The following is a 21,096-nucleotide window of genomic DNA, read 5'->3' as shown; positions in this document are numbered from 1 at the left end:
ATATAGAAATGACTTGTCCAAGGTCACACACAGAATCAGTGGCAGATCCAGGAACAGAATGAAGAACACTTGACAAGTTCTATACTTGGAGCAGTGGCTGCTGCTTCCTTTTGTTTCCAGTTCCCATGTTTATTAAAACAGCATGATTTTTCAGGGTGAATATGGTGTATCTCTGTCTCCATTGTAATTTTTGCTATGGAGTGAGCAATCTGAGCCGATTCAAGATACTAATGTTTTGTTTGTACTTAGGCTGCTTGACAGGAAGTTATTTTATATCTTCCTTTAGAAGGTGCCAAAATATATAGCTGGACCTTGTTGAGCAGATATACCAGCAATCAAATGAGCTGTCTGCCTCCTTGCTATGCTGGAGACACAAGGTGGGGGGAGGTAATATCTTTTATTGGACCAACTTTTGTTGGTAGAAGAGAGATGTGTTCACAGAGGAGATGTACACAGAGGCTCTTCTTCAGGTCCTTGCTATGCTGTCAGGCTGGATTGTGGTCTGGAAGCAAAATATACCAGGTGCCTGTTGCTATAATGCATCTGACACCATAGCAGGAGACTGGATATCCAGCTGCAGACAGGATGCACGGCTAACCATTGTGTCACCAGAACAGATTGTCTACTATTTTGGCAAAATGACTTGGCTGCCAGTTAGTCGCAGGAGCAGACTGTGGTGTTGTCTGAATGGATCACTGGCCTGATATACAACTACTTATTGCTCAAGCAGACTGGCTGCCATACTGGTACAAAGGACCACCTGACTGACCCTGTTGTGGGAGTGGATGATCTGCCATGTTGGTAGATTGGACGGTGCACTCTGTACTGTGCCCTCTCCCATTATAAAGGATGAAATATATATCCCCGCTTCTGAGGGGAAAAAGATTCATGAGCACTAGGAACTTTAAAAAAAAATTATAAAGATGCTGAAATCACAGGCCTCACAGTCTGGGCTCCTTCTCCCTCTGTAAATTCCAGGACTCCCAGCCTTTAATGTAACTCATTAGTCATGCATACATGCATACATAGCATAATAATTAGTGCTATAGAAGGCAGACTAATAGGTTGCTGCTCAAACTAATGAGATATAAAAATGAGGGATTTTCTCACTTTAGGCAAACAGCTGTGACAGTGAAACAGTAAAGGAAAAAGCATAATTTTGGGGCTCTTCCAAACCTTGGAGTTGGTTTCCTAAAAAATGGCTCCCATCTTCTGAGGGAGAAACTTCTCTTTTTTACTCCAGCTACATAGGTGCTATACCAGGGTTGGAAAATATAGCGCTCGGAGTTCTACAATGCTGCCCAAACAGGTCTTCCTCTTTATCTGCAGTGTATGCCGTATGGGACCTGCAGGGCCTGGTATTTATTATTTGTGTTTGCAGCAGTGTCAACAGACCCAAACTGTGGGTTTCACTGTGTTAGGCACTGTATAAACACCAAGAGTATGTCTACCCTGTAATCGGGAGATGTGATTGTGGACATCCCTAAGCCAGATTTGATCTAGCTAGATCAGTGGTTGTCAAGGGTCCTTCCCCACTCTGAACTCTAGGGTACAGATGTGGGGACCTGCATGCAAGAACCCCTAAGCTTATTTTTACCAGCTTAGGTTAAAACTTTCCCAAGGTACAAACTTTGCCTTGTCCTTGAACCGTATGCTGCCACCACCAAGCATTTTAACCAAAGAACAGGGAAAGAGCCTACTTGGAGATGTCTTCCCCCAAAATATCCCCCCAAGCCCTACACCCCCTTTCCAGGGGAAGGCTTGATAAGAATCCTCACCAATTTGTACAGGTGAACACAGACCCAAACCCTTGGCTCTTAAGAACAATGAAAAATCAATCAGGTTCTTAAAAGAAGAATTTTAATTAAAGAAAAGGTAAAAGAATCACCTCTGTAAAATCAGGATGGTAAATACCTTACAGGGTAATCAGATTCAAAACATAGAGAATCCCTCTAGGCAAAACCTTAAGTTACAAAAAGACACAAAAACAGGAATATACATTCCATCCAGCACAGCTTATTTTACCAGCCATTAAACAAAAGGAAATCTAACCCATTTCTAGCTAGATTACTTACTAACTTAACAGAAGTTGGAAGGCTTGCATTTCTGATCTGTTCCCAGCAAAAGCATCACACAGACAGCCACACCCTTTGTCCCCTTCCCCTTCAAGTTTGAAAGTATCTTGTCTCCTCATTGGTCATTTTGGTCAGGTGCCAGCAAGGTTATCTTAGCTTCTTATCCCTTTACAGGTGAGAGGGTTTTGCCTCTGGCCAGGAGGGATTTTATAGCACGGTATATAGAAAGGTCGTTACCCTTCCCTTTATATTTATGACAGTGGTTCTCAACTGAGGTTCACCGCTCGTTCAGGGAAAGCCCCTGGCGAGCTGGGCCAGTTTGTTTACCTGCCGTGTCCGCAGGTTCGGCTGATTGTGGCTCCCTCTGGCCGCGGTTCACCACTGCAGGCCAACGGGGGCTGCAGAAAGCGGCGCGCGCCAAGGGACGTGCTGGCCGCCCTTCCCGCAGCCCCCATCGGTCTGGAGCGGTGAACCGCAGCCAGTGAGAGCCACGATCGGCCGAACCTGCGGATGCGGCAGGTAAACAAACCGGCCCAGTGTGCCAGGGTCTTTCGCTGAACAAGCGGTGGACCACAGCTGAGAACCACTGAGCAAGATCAAAGCTAGCTCGAGTAATAATAGCAGTGAAGCCACAGTGGCTTGAGCTATTCCAGTCCACCTGGGACACTGGGTACGTTCTCAAGGGGCTAGCCTATGCCACAGCCCTTGCTGCCATGGCATCACCGCTATTGTTAGCGGAGCTAGCTTTGATCTAGCTAGATTCCAGTCAGCTCAGGTGTGTCTGCACGTGCTCCAGTCACACTTCCCAACTGCAGTGTATACATCCCAAAGTGAGAGACAGCGGCTGCTCTGAAGAGTTTATGGTCTGAAGAGCTCAGACAGACAAAAGGCAGGCAGAGAAACAGCAGCCCAGAGAGGTAAGGTGACTGTCTCAAGGCTGTGGCAGAGCCAGGATTAGAATCCAGGTCTCCTACCCCAAGAGTTCTATCTTGACATAGGTGGAAGACTACTCAGCTCAAGATGGTACACTGCTTGCTGGGAACTATAGTCTCTGTGAGACATATTTCTGTGTATCGGCCACTGCTTCTGCAGATGGAGTCAAGGAGATTTTTGCCATTGATTTTGATGGAAGCAGGAATAGATTGTAAAAGAGAAGATTGGCTACAGTCTGGGCTAGTCTTGAGCTGCTGGCAAGGAGCCAATGAAGCCCTCAATTGGTAATGTTGGGGTGTCCTTGATTTGGTTGCCTTTGTGGGTGACTTGTCAGCACTTCCTGCTCAGGTCTCTCTGGGACCTCCAGCTTTGTCCTCCTTATATGGGTACCTTTGAGAAATCTGAATGTTGGACAAATTGCTAACATCTCCATAGAATCAAAAGGTAACATTTATGTGGTTTGACCCATGCAGAAGTCGCCTCTAATCCAGAAGAAAGAAAATGTGTTCGGGGAGGGAGAAAGAAGAGGCAGATTTTTTTTTAAGCTTTGAAAGAACGTTATTTTTCAAAACCTCATATTCTCAGATATTTCACAATCCTGCAGAGGTCTTTAAAAAAAAAACCAGAATTCTAAAAGCTTCCTGGAATACTGAGTTTCATCATTCTTTCATTTTTTGTTTTGTATGTCTGATTTCTTTTTGTGTGCTGCCCCAAATGGTGAAAAAGCCTAAATGCCATATGGCTGCTGATTAACCCTTTGGGACCACAAAAGTCTCTGTTAGCCTTAATGCAAAATTTTGTGCATGAAAAGTTTAACCATCTGAGTATCCTGATGCTTTTACATGTTCCTTGCCTCGCTCTCCTCCTGGCTTTCAGCCGCACATCCAGTCTGCTTTGGCATTCATCAGTGCCTTTCAGCAGCAAAAGGGCCTGAAGCTGTGGGACTTATTGGGATAAAAGATATGCCATCAGCAAATGTTTACACTCATTACCATTCCAAGCAGTGAGAGAGCTCCCTTTCCTTCTTTCTCTCCTTTCTCTTTCTTTCTTCTTCACTTCCTTCCTTTTTATCCTTCCTTCTTCACCTTTCTTTCTCTCTCCATCTCCTCCTTTCTGTCTTTTCTTCTTGTCACAGAAGCCTTGAAGCCAGCTCCTTGGAGTGTGGATCACTGATAAAAGCAGAGCCTGTGTCCTTAGTTCATAACACAGGTATAATCTGTGGGCAGATGCAGCAAGCATGACAGAGAAATGCACAGAGCTCTTTAACAAATATTCTTTCCCCAGTTTCAGTAAATCACAAGCAAATTATTTTCTGTTAAATTGCCATTTACCAATCATGGGTAATATATAGTGGCAGCCTACCTGTCAAGCTTTCTAGTCATTTTTCTACACGCACCTTTGTGCTTTTGGTTGTTCAGCAGTATCCGATTGGTGTGTGAACACAGAGAGTAAAACCAGAAACAACACATTGCCCTTGATCCACATGTACACCCTCCCATTGGCATTAATGAGAGTTCCTGTGAGTCTGAAAGTCAGGGATTTTGTGGCTTAAATCCTGCTGGATGCTTGGAGGGGACTGAGCACTCCTCTGGTCATCACTTTCCTTTCTTCCTACATCAGTCACAGAATGTTTCTTGCACGTACACCTGGAAGGGCTCCAGCAGTGTTGCCAACAATAACAATTTTATCGCTGGTCTTACAATATTTGGTATTTTCTAAAAGCCCCAGCTCCTGGAGTCAGGTAATTATATGAAAATCTCAGCTTTCACTTTAAAAGAAAAGGAAGTTCTTAGCTTTTGTGGTTGCAGAAAAAAGCCTGAAAATGTGACCGAGTATAACCTTAAAGGCTTAAATACTAGAATGTGAAGAAAAGGAATCCCAAATTATTATCATTCTTATTAAATCTCATCATTTCAAAGCCAATTTTGTGGTTTTTCAGGGCCTTACTCCTAATTTTTGAATGTTTGGGGTTGGTGATACTGCTCCTGTGACTGGCTTTCTGGTGTCATCATGAATATGCCTGAACAGGCAGAGCATTTTGGTTCAAATACGTGTTTGACTCCTTGTGGCTTATGTTCCTGGGACAGGAAATCTCATTAAAACATTGCCTTTCTCACAGGATCATAGCACTGAGCACTGAATCCACGCTGAATGCAGGAAGTGCAGAGGTGCACTGTCATAAATATAAGGGGAAGGGTAAACCCCTTTGAAATTCCTCCTGGCCAGGGGAAAGCTCCTCTCACCTGTAAAGGGTTAAGAAGCTAAAGGTAACCTCGCTGGCACCTGACCAAAATGACCAATGAGGAGACAAGATACTTTCAAAAGCTGGGAGGAGGGAGAGAAACAAAGGGTCTGTGTCTGTCTGTATGCTGCTTTTGCCAGGGACAGAACAGGAATGGAGTCTTAGAACTTTTAGTAAGTAATCTAGCTAGGTATGTGTTAGATTATGATTTCTTTAAATGGCTGAGAAAAGAATTGTGCTGAATAGAATAACTATTTCTGTCTGTGTATCTTTTTTGTAACTTAAGGTTTTGCCTAGAGGGGTTCTCTATGTTTTCTAATCTAATTACCCTGTAAGATATCTACCATCCTGATTTTACAGGGGGGATTTCTTCATTTCTATTTACTTCTATTTTCTATTAAAAGTCTTCTTGTAAAAGACTGAATGCTTTTTCATTGTTCTCAGATCCAAGGGTTTGGGTCTGTGGTCACCTATGCAAATTGGTGAGGCTTTTTATCCAACATTTCCCAGGAAAGGGGGGGTGCAAGTGTTGGGAGGATTGTTCATTGTTCTTAAGATCCAAGGGTCTGGGTCTGTAGTCACCTAGGCAAATTGGTGAGGCTTTTTACCAAACCTTGTCCAGGAAGTGGGGTGCAGGGTTTTGGGAAGTATTTTGGGGGGAAGGACGCGTCCAAACAGCTCTTCCCCAGTAACCAGTATTAGTTTGGTGGTGGTAGCGGCCATTCCAAGGACAACGGGTGGAATACTTTGTACCTTGGGGAAGTTTTGACCTAAGCTGGTAAAGATAAGCTTAGGAGGTTTTTCATGCAGGTCCCCACATCTGTACCCTAGAGTTCAGAGTGGGGGAGGAACCTTGACATGGTGGCATAGTGGTGGGATTAACCTGAAATCATTTTGAGATCCAGTTGAGATTTTTTGAACTAGAAATACAGATTTTAAAAAGGAATTTTTTTTTCCTGTGGCTTTGAAGCAGCTTTGAAACTGAAAGCATCTTGGGTTTTCCCTGCTTTGTGGCCAAGCAGAGACAAAAGGGGATTATCTTGTGAATTGCAGGTTTTCTTTGCCTGGAGGCAGGGTACTTAACTCCTGCAGGGAAATTCACAGTCTTCCAACCCAGAGGTTTTTTTTTTTCTTTTCTTCCTAAAAGTAAATAGGGGGTGTGTGTTCTACCCATTTGCTTTTTCTTTGGGCTGGGTAAGCAGGTTTCCAAGTAGTTTGGAGGTTTTTTGCTTTAAGTTGGGCCCAGAACAGAGACAAGGGAATTGTCTTTTTCTGTAGGCTGACAATCACTATCAGAGAATAGGTATTCTATTCCAGCACAGCAAAATTTTACAGCCAAGTTTTGTTTGTTTATTTCTAAACCTCGGGTGTAAAGTTAGTTAAAAACAGAGAGGTTAGAATGACCAAATCCTCAGCTCGACTACAGCTGGAATTAGCCAAATTTCAGGCTGAGGAAAGACAAAGGGAACATGAAAGACAGATAGAACTCATGCGGCTGAAGAAGGAACAAGAAAGGGAGGCAGAACAACACCAAGCGGCTGCTCACAGGAGAGCTATGGAAGCGAGGGACAAAGAACTGGAGGAGAAGGAAAAAGAGAGGAAGTATGTGGAGGAGATGGAGAAGATAAAGGCTCAGCAGAATATCCCAACAAACCCTAGTAATCCTTCTCCAAGTACCACTTCCCATCCCAGAAAGTTCCCCACCTACAAGGCAGGCGATGATACTGAGGCCTTCCTAGAAAACTTCGAAAGGGCCTGCCTTGGGTACAACATCTCTACTGACCAATACATGGTAGAGCTGAGGCCGCAACTCAGTGGACCCTTAGCTGAGGTGGCAGCTGAAATGCCTAAAGAACACATGAACAAGTATGAACTGTTTAAATCCAAGGCGAGAGTCAGAATGGGGATAACACCCGAGCAGTCTCGTCGGAGGTTCAGAGCCCTAAGGTGGAAACCAGACATGTCATTTACCCGACATGCCTACCACATTGTGAAACATTGGGATGCCTGGATATCAGGAGCAAGTGTTGAATCTCCAGTAAATTTGCCCTTCCTAATGCAAATGGAACAGTTCTTAGAGGGTGTTCCTGAGGAAATAGAAAGATACATCCTAGATGGGAAACCCAAAACTGTAATCGAGGCAGGAGAGATTGGAGCCAGATGGGTGGAGGTGGCAGAGAAGAAGAAAACTGGTCGCAGTTGGAGCGGAGACCAGAAGGGACCACCCCAGACCACACCCTATTACCGGGGGCCGCCCAAGGCCCCACCTACCTCCCAAAGAACCCTCCAGACCCCTTATCGTCCTGCCACCCCGTTCTCCAGCAACCCTCCTCGCCCCAGTGACCCGTCAGCTGGACGATGTTTTAAATGTAACAAGCTGGGGCATGTAAAGGCCAACTGCCCCAAGAACCCCAACAGATTACAGTTCATTGCACCGGAATCACACCAGAGGTCCACAGGCCCAGATACTTCCCAGATACCCTTAGAGCGGAGGGAAACTGTGAGTGTGGGCGGGAAGAAGGTCACCGCGTGGAGGGACACCGGAGCACAAGTGTCAGCTATCCATGCTTCCTTAGTGGACCCCAATTTAATCAACCCAGAGATCCAAGTGACGATTCAACCCTTCAAGTCCAACTCTTTCAATTTGCCTACAGCCAAGTTGCCTGTCCAGTACAAGGGCTGGTCAGGAATGTGGACTTTTGCAGTCTATGATGATTATCCCATCCCCATGCTGTTGGGGGAAGACTTGGCCAATCATGTGAAGCAGGCCAAGAGGGTGGGAATGGTCACCCGCAGCCAGGCTAAACAAGCCGTGAGGCCTAGCTCTGTTCCGGAAACTGCTATCAGGACCCAGTCAGAGGTGATGGACCTGGACCTTAGGCCAATGTCTGCAACAGCAGTAGTGGATCCAGTCCCAGAGACCCAGACGGAACCAGTCCCAGAACCGGAACCAGCCGAACAACCAACACCAGACCCTGTGTCAGCACTGAATCCAGTACTTGCAACCTCAACACCAGAGGGCCCCACCGACCCTGAACTGGCAGCAGCCGATAACCCTACACAAGAGGCTCAGCCGGAGCCTGAATCCCAACATAGTGCACCAGCGGAGAGCGGTTCACAGTCAACAGAAACAGCTCCATCCCCTATATTGCTTCCAGAGGGACCAAGCCTAGGTCCACAATCCAATGAGGGACTGATGTCTCCAGCATCAAGGGAACAGTTCCAGACCGAACAGGAAGCAGATGAAAGCCTCCAGAGAGCTTGGACAGCGGCACGGAGCAACCCACCGCCTCTCAGCTCTTCTAATCGATCCAGGTTTGTTGTAGAAAGAGGACTTTTATACAAGGAAACTCTTTCTGGTGGACACCAGGAAGACTGGCATCCTCAGAGACAGTTGGTAGTTCCAACTAAATACCGGGCCAAGCTCTTGAGCTTAGCCCACGATCACCCTAGTGGCCATGCTGGGGTGAACAGGACCAAAGACCGTTTGGGGGGGTCATTCCACTGGGAGGGAATGGGCAAGGATGTTTCTACCTATGTCCAGTCTTGTGAGGTGTGCCAAAGAGTGGGAAAACCCCAAGACCAGGTCAAAGCCCCTCTACAACCACTCCCCATCATTGAAGTTCCATTTCAGCGAGTAGCTGTGGATATTCTGGGTCCTTTTCCGAAAAAGACAGCCAGAGGAAAGCAGTACATACTGACTTTCATGGATTTTGCCACCCGATGGCCGGAAGCAGTAGCTCTAAGCAACACCAGGGCTAAAAGTGTGTGCCAGGCACTAGCAGACATTTTTGCCAGGGTAGGTTGGCCCTCCGACATCCTCACAGATGCAGGGACTAATTTCCTGGCAGGAACTATGAAAAACCTTTGGGAAGCTCATGGGGTAAATCACTTGGTTGCCACTCCTTACCACCATCAAACAAATGGCATGGTGGAGAAGTTTAATGGAACTTTGGGGGCCATGATACGTAAATTCGTAAATGAGCACTCCAATGATTGGGACCTAGTGTTGCAGCAGTTGCTCTTTGCCTACAGAGCTGTACCACATCCCAGTTTAGGGTTTTCCCCATTTGAACTTGTATATGGCCGTGAGGTTAAGGGGCCATTGCAGTTGGTGAAGCAGCAATGGGAGGGATTTACACCTTCTCCAGGAACTAACATTCTGGACTTTGTAACCAACCTACAAAACACCCTCCGAACCTCTTTAGCCCTTGCTAAAGAAAACTTACAGGATGCTCAAAAAGAGCAAAAAGCCTGGTATGATAAACATGCCAGAGAGCGTTCCTTCAAAGTAGGAGACCAGGTCATGGTCTTAAGGGCGCTCCAGGCCCATAAAATGGAAGCATCGTGGGAAGGGCCATTCACGGTCCAGGAGCGCCTGGGAGCTGTTAATTATCTCATAGCATTCCCCACCTCCAACCGAAAGCCTAAGGTGTACCATATTAATTCTCTAAAGCCCTGTTATTCCAGAGAATTAAAGGTTGGTCAGTTTACAGCCCAGGGAGAAGATGATGCTGAGTGGCCTGAAGGTGTCTACTACGAAGGGAAATGTGCTGGTGGTGTGGAAGAGGTGAACCTCTCCATGACCCTTGGGCGTATGCAGCGACAGCAGATCCAGGAGCTGTGCACTAGCTACGCACCAACGTTCTCAGCCACCCCAGGACTGACTGAACGGGCATACCACTCCATTGACACAGGTAATGCTCATCCGATTAGAGTCCAACCTTACCGGGTGTCTCCTCAAGCTAAAACTGCTATAGAACGGGAGATCCAGGATATGTTACAGATGGGTGTAATCCGCCCCTCTGAAAGTGCATGGGCATCTCCAGTGGTTCTAGTTCCCAAACCAGATGGGGAAATACGTTTTTGCGTGGACTACCGTAAGCTAAATGCTGTAACTCGCCCAGACAACTATCCAATGCCATGCACAGATGAACTGTTAGAGAAACTGGGACGGGCCCAGTTCATCTCTACCTTGGACTTAACAAAGGGGTACTGGCAGGTACCGCTAGATGAATCTGCCAAGGAAAGGTCAGCCTTCATCACACATCTCGGGCTGTATGAATTTAATGTACTCCCTTTCGGGCTGCGAAATGCACCCGCCACTTTCCAAAGACTTGTAGATGGTCTCCTAGCGGGATTAGGAGAATATGCAGTCGCCTACCTTGACGATGTGGCCATATTTTCGGATTCCTGGGCAGACCACCTGGAACATCTACAAAAAGTCCTTGAGCGCATAAGGGAGGCAGGACTAACTGTTAAGGCTAAGAAGTGTCAAATAGGCCTAAACAGAGTGACTTACCTTGGACACCAGGTGGGTCAAGGAACTATCAGCCCCCTACAGGCCAAAGTGGATGCTATCCAAAAGTGGCCTGTCCCAAAGTCAAAGAAACAGGTTCAATCCTTCTTAGGCTTGGCCGGTTATTACAGACGATTTGTACTGCACTACAGCCAAATCGCTGCCCCACTGACAGACCTAACCAAAAAGAAACAGCCAAACGCTGTTCAGTGGACCGTGAAGTGTCAGAAGGCCTTTAACAAGCTTAAAGCGACACTCATGTCTGACCCTGTACTAAGGGCCCCAGACTTTGACAAACCGTTCCTAGTAACCACAGATGCATCCGAGCGTGGTGTGGGAGCAGTTTTAATGCAAAAAGGACCTGATCAAGAATTCCACCCTGTAGTGGTTCTCAGCAAAAAACTGTCTGAGAGGGAAAGCAACTGGTCAGTCACTGAAAAAGAATGTTATGCCATTGTCTACGCTCTGGAAAAGCTACGCCCATATGTTTGGGGACGGCGTTTCCACCTGCAAACCGACCATGCTGCACTGAAGTGGCTTCACACAGTCAAAGAAACTAACAAAAAACTTCTTCGGTGGAGTTTAGCTCTCCAAGATTTTGATTTCGACATCCAACACATCTCAGGAGCTTCTAACAAAGTGGCTGATGCACTCTCCCGTGAAAGTTTCCCAGAATCAACTGGTTAAAATCATCCTTAAGATGTGGAAAATATTGTTAGTCTTTATGTACTTGGTAGTATATTTAGAGATGCATGTGTCTTATTAACTCTGTTTTTCCTAGAGCTCCAGGAAGAAATCCCAGCCAGTGTTTCACCCTAGCTGAGATTTGGGGGGCGTGTCATAAATATAAGGGGAAGGGTAAACCCCTTTGAAATTCCTCCTGGCCAGGGGAAAGCTCCTCTCACCTGTAAAGGGTTAAGAAGCTAAAGGTAACCTCGCTGGCACCTGACCAAAATGACCAATGAGGAGACAAGATACTTTCAAAAGCTGGGAGGAGGGAGAGAAACAAAGGGTCTGTGTCTGTCTGTATGCTGCTTTTGCCAGGGACAGAACAGGAATGGAGTCTTAGAACTTTTAGTAAGTAATCTAGCTAGGTATGTGTTAGATTATGATTTCTTTAAATGGCTGAGAAAAGAATTGTGCTGAATAGAATAACTATTTCTGTCTGTGTATCTTTTTTGTAACTTAAGGTTTTGCCTAGAGGGGTTCTCTATGTTTTCTAATCTAATTACCCTGTAAGATATCTACCATCCTGATTTTACAGGGGGGATTTCTTCATTTCTATTTACTTCTATTTTCTATTAAAAGTCTTCTTGTAAAAGACTGAATGCTTTTTCATTGTTCTCAGATCCAAGGGTTTGGGTCTGTGGTCACCTATGCAAATTGGTGAGGCTTTTTATCCAACATTTCCCAGGAAAGGGGGGGTGCAAGTGTTGGGAGGATTGTTCATTGTTCTTAAGATCCAAGGGTCTGGGTCTGTAGTCACCTAGGCAAATTGGTGAGGCTTTTTACCAAACCTTGTCCAGGAAGTGGGGTGCAGGGTTTTGGGAAGTATTTTGGGGGGAAGGACGCGTCCAAACAGCTCTTCCCCAGTAACCAGTATTAGTTTGGTGGTGGTAGCGGCCATTCCAAGGACAACGGGTGGAATACTTTGTACCTTGGGGAAGTTTTGACCTAAGCTGGTAAAGATAAGCTTAGGAGGTTTTTCATGCAGGTCCCCACATCTGTACCCTAGAGTTCAGAGTGGGGGAGGAACCTTGACATGCACAAAAACTAAAATGGAGTAAATGGACTTTTTAGTTCCTCCAAGTTTCAGTTCAGGTTTGACTCCCACTTTAGATAAACAGATGTTCAAAGTGCTCCTTTTTTTAATTTGAAACCTGTACCATGATGCTTTTATATAGTTTCAATATGATGAAAGGGCAATTTTCTGGGAAAAAATGCCTGTGACTGAAATTATGATGATGATGATGATGATGTATTTATTATTTATTTAATCATGTTTATTATGGTAGTGCCTAAGGACCAACTGAGAATGGGGCCCCACTGTGCTAAGTGCTATACATACAAGAGTAGTAGAAAGTCCCTGCCCCAAACAGCATAAAGTGTACATAGAAAAGACAGACACAGATAAGAGGGAAAGAGAGATTTTTGTCAGTTAGCCATGTTTGTCAAACTGTATTTAGGTCTGAAAAAGGTTATTTTCACCAGTTCAAAAAGATTTCCATGTTTTATTGCATTCTGCTGAGTAAAAAGTGGCTTATTCTTAAAGATTCAGACATGCATAGAGAGAGTGTTGCTATCAAATGATGGTGGTTTCTAAATAAGGGACTGAGCCTGCTGCCAGTGAAATCAATGGAATGTTTGTCACTGGCCCCTGTGGGAACAGGATCAGACCCATGGTGGCTCTGTTCTAATCAAAGACAGTTCCTGAGCCTGCAACCCTTACTGAAGTGAATACTCCTTATGCATGGGACTACTCTGATGAGTAAGGAGTGCTGGTGTGATTAATGGTTGCAGGATTAAATCCATATACAGCCACACAATTCGCTCTTTCTGAGGTGTATTTGTATGCAATGCAATGATAGGCTATTTCTTTATTTGGAGGAAATGCTTTGGGTTCCAGCAAGTGGCTATTTCACTGTGAAGCACACTTGATTGCCATTCTGTGTCTGTATTACCAGTTGTCGTGAACTCTGTCGTTGCATGTGTACTGCCTCGTATTCTGGTTTCTACTTGGGTTGGAGCATTGACATACTATTGTGGTTTCCAGCTGGACAGGGGTATTGGGAAGTATTTCAGAAGTGATTGGGGGGAAGAGGGAAAACATAGTGTCAAGTTTTAGGTACACACTTTTTGCTAAACATCCAGACAAAATGTTAATAACTAGAGCTGTGTGAATAACTGATATTTTGGGTTTGCTGCCTGTACCGAAAAAAAAAATTGGTTTGAGTTGAACCAAAACAATTTTTTCTTTAATTTTTCAGTGTACTGAACAATTGAAAAGATAAATAATTTTGAATGGAATTAAATGTTTCATTGTCCCCAAAATGTTTCATTTTCAAGCTTTTAAAAACTAATATTTTTTTAAAAATAAAATTGAAGTAAATTTCCAAATGAAAGTTGTTTTGATTTAAAAAAAAAAAAAAAGGAAAGGTTTTATTTTGAAAATGTCGACACAAAATATGTCCAGGGGGAATAATAAGTTTTTTTAACTGAAACTGTTTTGGTTGACTCGAATTTGTATTTTGCATTGAAAAAAAATTAGTTTGAAAATTTTTGCTGAGGTCTGTTAAATCCACTTTAGTTGGATTTAGTTAAAATAGTTGGGGCCATGCCTGGCCCACCCTTTGGTTCCTTTCTGCTGCTCCAGTGATGCAAGGAGACTGCAAAGTGGACCTAATAGGGCAGTTAAGGGTTCCTCTGATAAGAGAGAATCCCCATCTGGCATAGAGATGGTGTAACAGTCTTTGTACTCCCTCCGCTGGCTCCCCAGCATAGTGTATGTGTTGGGGCAGAGCCAGAGGGAGAGGGCAGGTCTGGGCTACTGATACATTCCAGCAAACCCCAGTCAGATTAATAGCTCCTATGGGAGACCATAGATGTGTCAAACAGCCCCCTCTGCCATTTTGTGTGCTGAGTACAGTTTGACTGAACTCGAGGATCAAGCCCTTTATTTGTTAACTTTTACCTTACTGATGCCATTGACTTCTTTAGTGGGGCTCCTCCTGCATTGCAGTGAGCGGTGCCTGAGGTGCCTTTAAGTGAATGCTGCAGCGGGTAAATTCAAGTTAGAATTGCATGTGAGTGGGTAGGCACCTGCCTCTCATCTGTTCATAGCTCCTCATAACAGCTCTGGTGATTATAACTAACACATGTCAGGTGCAAACACATTCCCCATGGCCAGCGCACAGCTGATGTGCAGAGTCTGTGACTTCCTCTTTGCAAATATGGCATTCATTCAGTGGAAAAGCTGCAGGAGCCTGCTGCTCACGCAGAGCACTTGCAGAGCTGGCAGTGTTCTAGTTTCAACCAAAACTGCCTCCCCTGGCATCTCCTGATTCAGTGCTGTGCAGCCGAGAGAGAGCGAGAGCAGGGACGGTTAGCATTGGCAACAGCAGTGCAGTGACTCTTCCGTCCCAAAGGCTCATTATCACTGGCGACAGCTTGACCGATTACTGCAGAAGGCAGGCTGAGACCACATAAAAAAGCCTAATAGGAAATGTGGTCCCCACCTAATGTTCTGAAGTTAAGGTCTTGCGTCCAATCTGTGCTAAGGTGAATCAGATCCAGACGGCTTCTCATGCCTGGGATAGGAACATGAAAAAGTGGCTTATCAGATACTGGGTATCCAATGGATCTTTCCCTCGCTTCCCCTTGTTCAGCAGATATGGGGGAATGAGACTGTAGAGGGTTCAGCTAATTTGCCAGTGCCCTGTGAGCCAGTCAGGGCTTCCTGACAAGGGATCAGCTCTGGTAGTACTAGCATTGTGACCCTTCAGTCACATCAGACTGCCACAGGCAGGAAACTAGCCCAGGGCTGAGTGAGCAAGGTGGCATGGGTTCCTGTGTGGCCCCAGAAGCTGACTTGCTATTGTACAATACAAGTTACTTTTCGAGTGTGGAATTAGGAGGAAGATGGAAATGAGAGCCACACAGCTGCAGAGCTGTGGGTTGAACAGTGGTCAAAGATGAATAAAATACAATTCAAAGCAGCTTCCCAACTTGTTAACTGTGGAGATGCTACAATCTATAATCTCTGCGATAAGGAGAGGAGCGTAGCAGTTGTTACTAGACATGAGTAGTGGTAACCAGCAGGGTCTGAATACACAAACCAACATTTTCAAACCTGACTGCCTAAAATTAGACTCCTAAATCCATGGTTAGGCAGCTGGGGTTTTCAAATGAGCCTAAGGCCTGGTCTATGTACCAGTATAACATTCAATTAGGGGTGTGATTTTTTGTTTTTAACTGATACGTTTATACCAGTACAACTCCCAGCGTGGACAGTTGTATTGACAGAAAGGTGCAATACATTGGCATAGTCTTTCCCCTTCTCATGTGAGAATAAGGGCTCGTCTACACTTACAATGCCACAGTGGTGCTGCTGTAGTGCTTCAGAGAAGATGCTACCTATGCCGATGGGGTAGGTAATCCACTTCCCCAAGAGGTAGTAGCAGGTCAACGGAAGAATCTGTGGACAAGTAACTCACCCTCTTCCATCTCCAACGCTTTTAGCAAATTTTAGTTGAAGTCTGCATTATTTCCTTCTGCTACCTCTGAGTCTGAGTAGATTTTACAAATTCCACAGCTTGTCTGATTGAGGGGGAGTAGCTGTTACTTTGCTCTAGTGGAAGGGGAGAGAGAGAGAGAGAGACTGGTCTCTTCAGAGTGCCCTTTGTATCATTCAGGAGGGTCAGTAACACTATGCCCCATCTTTACCAATTACTGCTCAGGGCTGGTGTACACTGAACACATGCATCGTCATAACTATGTTTCTCAGGGGAGTGAAAAATCCACACCCCTATGAGATGTAGCTGTGCCGACCCAACCTCCGGTGTAGACAGCACTAGGTCGATGGAAGAATTCTTCACCTCAGGGAGGTGGATTAACAAGGCTGAAGGGAGAATTCCTCCCATCACTATAGGTAATGTCTACACTGAAGTGCGGCTGCAGCTATGCTGCTGTGGCGGTTTAAGTGAAGACGTACTCTTCGAGTTAGGCCTGGTTGACACTAGAAAATTAGGTTGGTTTAACTACATTGGTCAGGGTATGAAAAATCCACATCCCTGAGCAGCATATCAACCTAATCCCTCCTGTCAGCATAGGTAGTGTCTACACCAGAGGGGCTCAAACTCAATCTACCTTAGGGCCAGGGCCAGTCCTCAAATCCTCCCAGCAGGCCAATAATGTGACTGAAAATGGCGTTCAGAAAAGAAAATGTTTATATTGTAATTTTTTATTTCAAATTTCTCAGAAATAATAAAACTGTCCTACATTTTTATACAATTCTTCACCCGCCAGAGAGTTTTAATGTTTGCCAGACACCTGGCAACGCGTCAGTTCTGTCAGTTTGTTGATGTTTGGCCTTAGTGACTGAGCAGTTGAAACCTTCAGCATTGCAGCAAGGTGGGCATTAGAGACTTGTGTTCGATATTTTGACTTGTTTATATTCATTGTGGGAAAAAAGTCATGCTGCCTCCATGGCTGACTCTGCCCAGCAACTAATGATACTGCCTCCATGGCTGACTCTGCCAGGCGACTACTGATGATATCGCTGTCCTCTCCCCCAGCCAATGGGAGCTGCAGAGGGCAGCGCCTGCCGCAGACATTGCCGGCAGCGAGGCTGCATGCGTCTCTCCTCCGCAGGCCGCAGCGGGGAGCTTCTCGGCCGCAGATGGCCCGCGGGCCGGGACTTTGAGACCCCCGGTCTACACTGAAGCCCTGTGGCTGCACTGCACTGCAGTGTTTTTAGTGTAGACAAGCCCTTACTTAGCACATTCTGTGGGTGGCAAGGGAGATGAAGTGAAAAATGGATGCTGGAGCTCTGGGGATTTCATGGTCTTCTATCCTTTCCTGAGGTTGGTGCCCCCTTTTGCTTCAGTAACCAAGAAATAGGAGAGAGGTTCCCCCTGTGATCTTTCTGCTCAAGATACTCCGAGCCAGATCCTAAGCTGGTGTAAAACAGGGTAGCTTCAGTGGAACTATGCAGATTTACCTGAGCGGATGAGTCCCAGATCATCAAGTTGAATGATCCAATCAGAGTAAAAAGTCATACCCAGCCATCTGACTCAGGACTCTCAAGTGCTAGTGAAGAACACTAACCAAATGCCCACCTGGCAAACTCCTGGCTTGGAGGCTGCCTTTTGGTCTGTGATTTCAATACGGATTTTTCCTATAAAGGGAAGAAGTGATGGTGCGATTTGATGGAGAGTGACGCCTAATGGTTAAAGCAGGGTTGGACAGCTAGGACTCTTGAGTTGTGTTCCCAGTTCTGCCAATACTTGCTGTGTGGTCCTGGGCAAGAAGCTTAACTGTGCCATGCCTCAGTTTCTTCATATGTATACTGGTATAAATATATACGGTACTGTATTTCACAGTGGCATTGTGAGGATTAAGTAACATTTGTAGAGAGGTTTGTGATCCACCAATGAAAAATGACATACAAGAGTAGTCCAAGTGTCATGCTGTCTGGAGTGACTCATGACCAAGAGTGCCAACCTCAGGGCAGACTGTCAAAAAGCAGGGCAGACACCCCACACTGGCTGTATGTTCTATAATTAGATTTCACCAATGCAGAAACAAATGTGAACTCCCAAAGTACTATAATAGTTTTATAACTATTAACTAGGGTCACAGACAGTCTCCTAAGACACACCAGCCCAGGGGCGGGTAAACTTTTTGGCCTGAGGGCTGCATTGGGTTTCTGAAATTGTATGGAGGGCCAGTTATGGGAGGCTGTGCCCCTGGCCCATCCATGCCCCCTGCTCTCTGTCCCCTGACTGCCCCAGGACCTCCCGCTCCTAACTGCCCCCCGCTGCCCCATCCAACCCCCCTTCTCCTTCCTGACTGCTGCCCCATCCAACCACCCCTTCTCCCTGACCACCCCTGGACCCCCTGCCCCTAACTGCCCCCCACCACCCCCTCCAACCTCCGTCTCCTTCCTGACTGCGCCCCCCCGGGACCCCTCCTCCATCCAACCACCCCTTCTCCCTGACAACCCCCCGCACCCGTAACCGCCCCCCACTGCCCCATCCAACTCCCCCTCTCCTTCCTTACTGGCCCCCTGGGACCCCTGCCCTCATTCAACCACCCTGTTCCCCGCCCGCTGACTGCCCTGACCTCTATCCACACCCCCGGCCCCTGACCACCCCCTGAACTCCCCTGGCCTCTATCCAACTCTCCCTGCCCCCTGACCGCGCTGCCTGGAGCGCCGGTGGCTGGCAGCGTTACAGCCGTGCTGCCCAGAGCACCAGGACAGGCAGCCGTGCCGTGCCGTGCAGCGCAGAGCACTGGGTCCGACCGGGCTCTGCAGCTGCGCTGCCCGAGGCGCTCGCAGCCCTGCCGCCCAGAGCATTGCGCCAGTGGCAAGGAACCAGTCACTTACCCTAGTTCAATTTGTACCTTAGATCTCATACCAAAGGCAATGCTGGTAGCCAATCCTGTAGTAAAATAACTAAAGGTTTATTAACTAGGAATAAGAAGTAAGAGAGTTCTTTACAGGACAGAGCAAGCAAGCATCTATACACAAATGAGTTTCAGTGTGTGATTCAAAAGGTGACAGAGCTGTAGTAATCTGCCCATTCAAAATGTCTTTCAGGACTAACCCATGCCAAGCAGCACGGGGATCTCTTTGCTTATGTTTAGGAATCTTTGCCCCTCCGAATCTAGACAGCATAAGAGAGATTCAGTTTCTCCTTGTCAGGGATTTTTATCCTCTCCACTCCAGAATCCAAACCTGATGGGATAAGTTCATGCACAGGTCTCTCCTTCCTGGAGAGAGTTAGGAAAGCAGTTAAGAGGGTCTCTCTCTGTCCTTTGATGCTCCACAATACCTCATTTGCCAACAATGGGCCATCTTGTGTGCTGGGTGAGCACTTTGCCTTAATTACTGCTTCTTTTCCTGTTTAGTGAGTTACACAATTACAGAGGTTTACAAGGCAAACACTTAGAACTTTATAGTATGGGCTGCAGCCATTGATCTTACTTATAACCACAGAGGTTATAAATGAGATCAATACATGCTGCATCCTACAAGCATTTTATAAAGTCTAAACACATTCTTAGTAACTTAACATCTCACATCTGTTTTGATAATGCTGACACACAGGTACGCAGGATTGGTTTCCAGCTATCCATTTGTATGTGTTCAGTAAGGCCTGGAGCCTTGTCATGAGCTGGCACCTGGTCTGCCAGCATCACACCATGCACTTCCCCTAACCCCCAAACTCCTCTTGTTCATAATCTTTTGCTAGGCTACACTATGAACTTGATTTATCTATAAAAGACCATGACACAGGAACCTTAAATTAAACTTATACTGTTGTTTCCTCACTCACCCAATGCTAGCCATGTACTACTCCATACCCCTTGGCGACAAAACTCTTGGTGACTACAGCCCAAGCCAACAGTGGATGCATTTTGTGTCTGAGCTTGGACTGGATTTTAAATGTGCACAGGTGCTGTTCTGAACAAAAAGGGGAGACACTGGCAGAACAGGGCCCAGAGAAGCGAGAGAGCTTTCTCACCACCCTCTGGAGTTGCTCTCACCTTCGGAGAAAGCCAAATGAAACAGAAAGGAAATGAGGGAGGTGTGGGAGTGCAAAGCTTTTCTCCAGCTCTCCACTGAGCCGTGACCAGGTTTCTCTAGTTGCTGCCTGCTGTTTTCTTATTTTCTAAGCAAGTCCCCAAGACAATGCCTTGCATGCCAAACGTAGTCAGCCAATCAGATAGAAAAGATTCTGTGCACCCCCTGGTCCTTCCTTCTTTTTTATTTTTCTTCCCTGGCTCCAAAATAACAGCTCTTGTATCTATAGAGAAGATAAGGGAAAAAATCTTCTCTTACCTGCCTGAGCACTGGGTTAAGTGGTTTTTTTGTGTGTACTGTATTTAGCTATTAATATTTTTCATTGTTGTCATCTTGGCAGAACCCAAGAAGAAGAAAAAGGAAGGCAAGAAACAGGAGAAGATGCTGGATTAATAGAAGCCATGCTGGGCAGCAGGAGAAAGGGACATCATCAAGCATGATCAGTTAACAGTTTCATTTACATCTAGGCGATTTACCCTAAAATTATTTATAGCTTAATTGTACAATAGGAGGAAACACACACACACACACCTTTTTAAAATTTTACTCTAGTATTTTTTAATGTATAACCCTAACAACATTTTAGAGGCCTGCAATAAAGAACTGTAATTTCATTCAGAAAATTATTACTACTGTATATTGAACAATGTAGAGTATTTTAAGGTATTTTTTCCCCTCAAGTCTTATTTTAGATGTTGATCCAGACAAATTACTCCATGCAGGCAGAGCCTTGAGCCTGTGGAAGTCAGTGGGGCAGTGTGTGGGAGCAGGAGTCTGCCTATATGCAGTAATGTGTAGGATTCAGGCCTTAGATCTGAAACAAACAGGCTTTGGGGGTGGAGGTGTGGGGGCGGGGGGAGTCTTTTAAAATTCTTGTCACAACTAGAGAACTGTGTGGAAACTGTCCGTTTGGGGTGGGTGGGAAGGTTTAGTATTTGCTGGCAAAAAGTAAGAGGGGGGTGGGACAGTAAGTATTCAGATCAAAATACTACTGTTTAAAATCTCATTGTTTCTACCACTGGCACTTTATTGGCAGCAAGAATGGTGAAATCCTCTCTCTAGAAAGCTGAGGTTGGCAAAGTCCTCAATTTTCAGTGTGGCACTTGGCTGAAAAAGTGCTTGTGATAGTGAAACAACACCAAAACTCTCCTTTTGTTGTCATGAAAAATTCAAGGTAACAGAGAAAAACGTTTCCCTCTCTTTACCTCAAATCCTGCAAAAATACCTTCACCCCTCCCTT

At 45.7% G+C, this 21,096-nt stretch overlaps 1 protein-coding gene across 1 annotated transcript in view; it reads left to right on the top strand.

Moving 5' to 3' along the window:
• PTN (pleiotrophin) overlaps positions 1-20,249 on the top strand; it is a 32,716-nt gene extending 12,467 nt beyond the window's left edge. Inside the window, exon 4 of the mRNA XM_077831976.1 lies at positions 20,197-20,249. Within this exon, the coding sequence (XP_077688102.1) occupies positions 20,197-20,249 (53 nt within the window). The remainder of the gene's footprint in view (positions 1-20,196) is intronic.
• The last annotated feature ends 847 nt before the right edge of the window (positions 20,250-21,096 follow it).

This window comes from Eretmochelys imbricata, chromosome 1 (genome assembly GCF_965152235.1).
Source record: "Eretmochelys imbricata isolate rEreImb1 chromosome 1, rEreImb1.hap1, whole genome shotgun sequence".
Classification (NCBI taxonomy): domain Eukaryota; kingdom Metazoa; phylum Chordata; order Testudines; family Cheloniidae; genus Eretmochelys; species Eretmochelys imbricata.
Note: the sequence above shows the minus strand (reverse complement) of the source record. Positions and strands in the feature narration are given on the sequence as shown.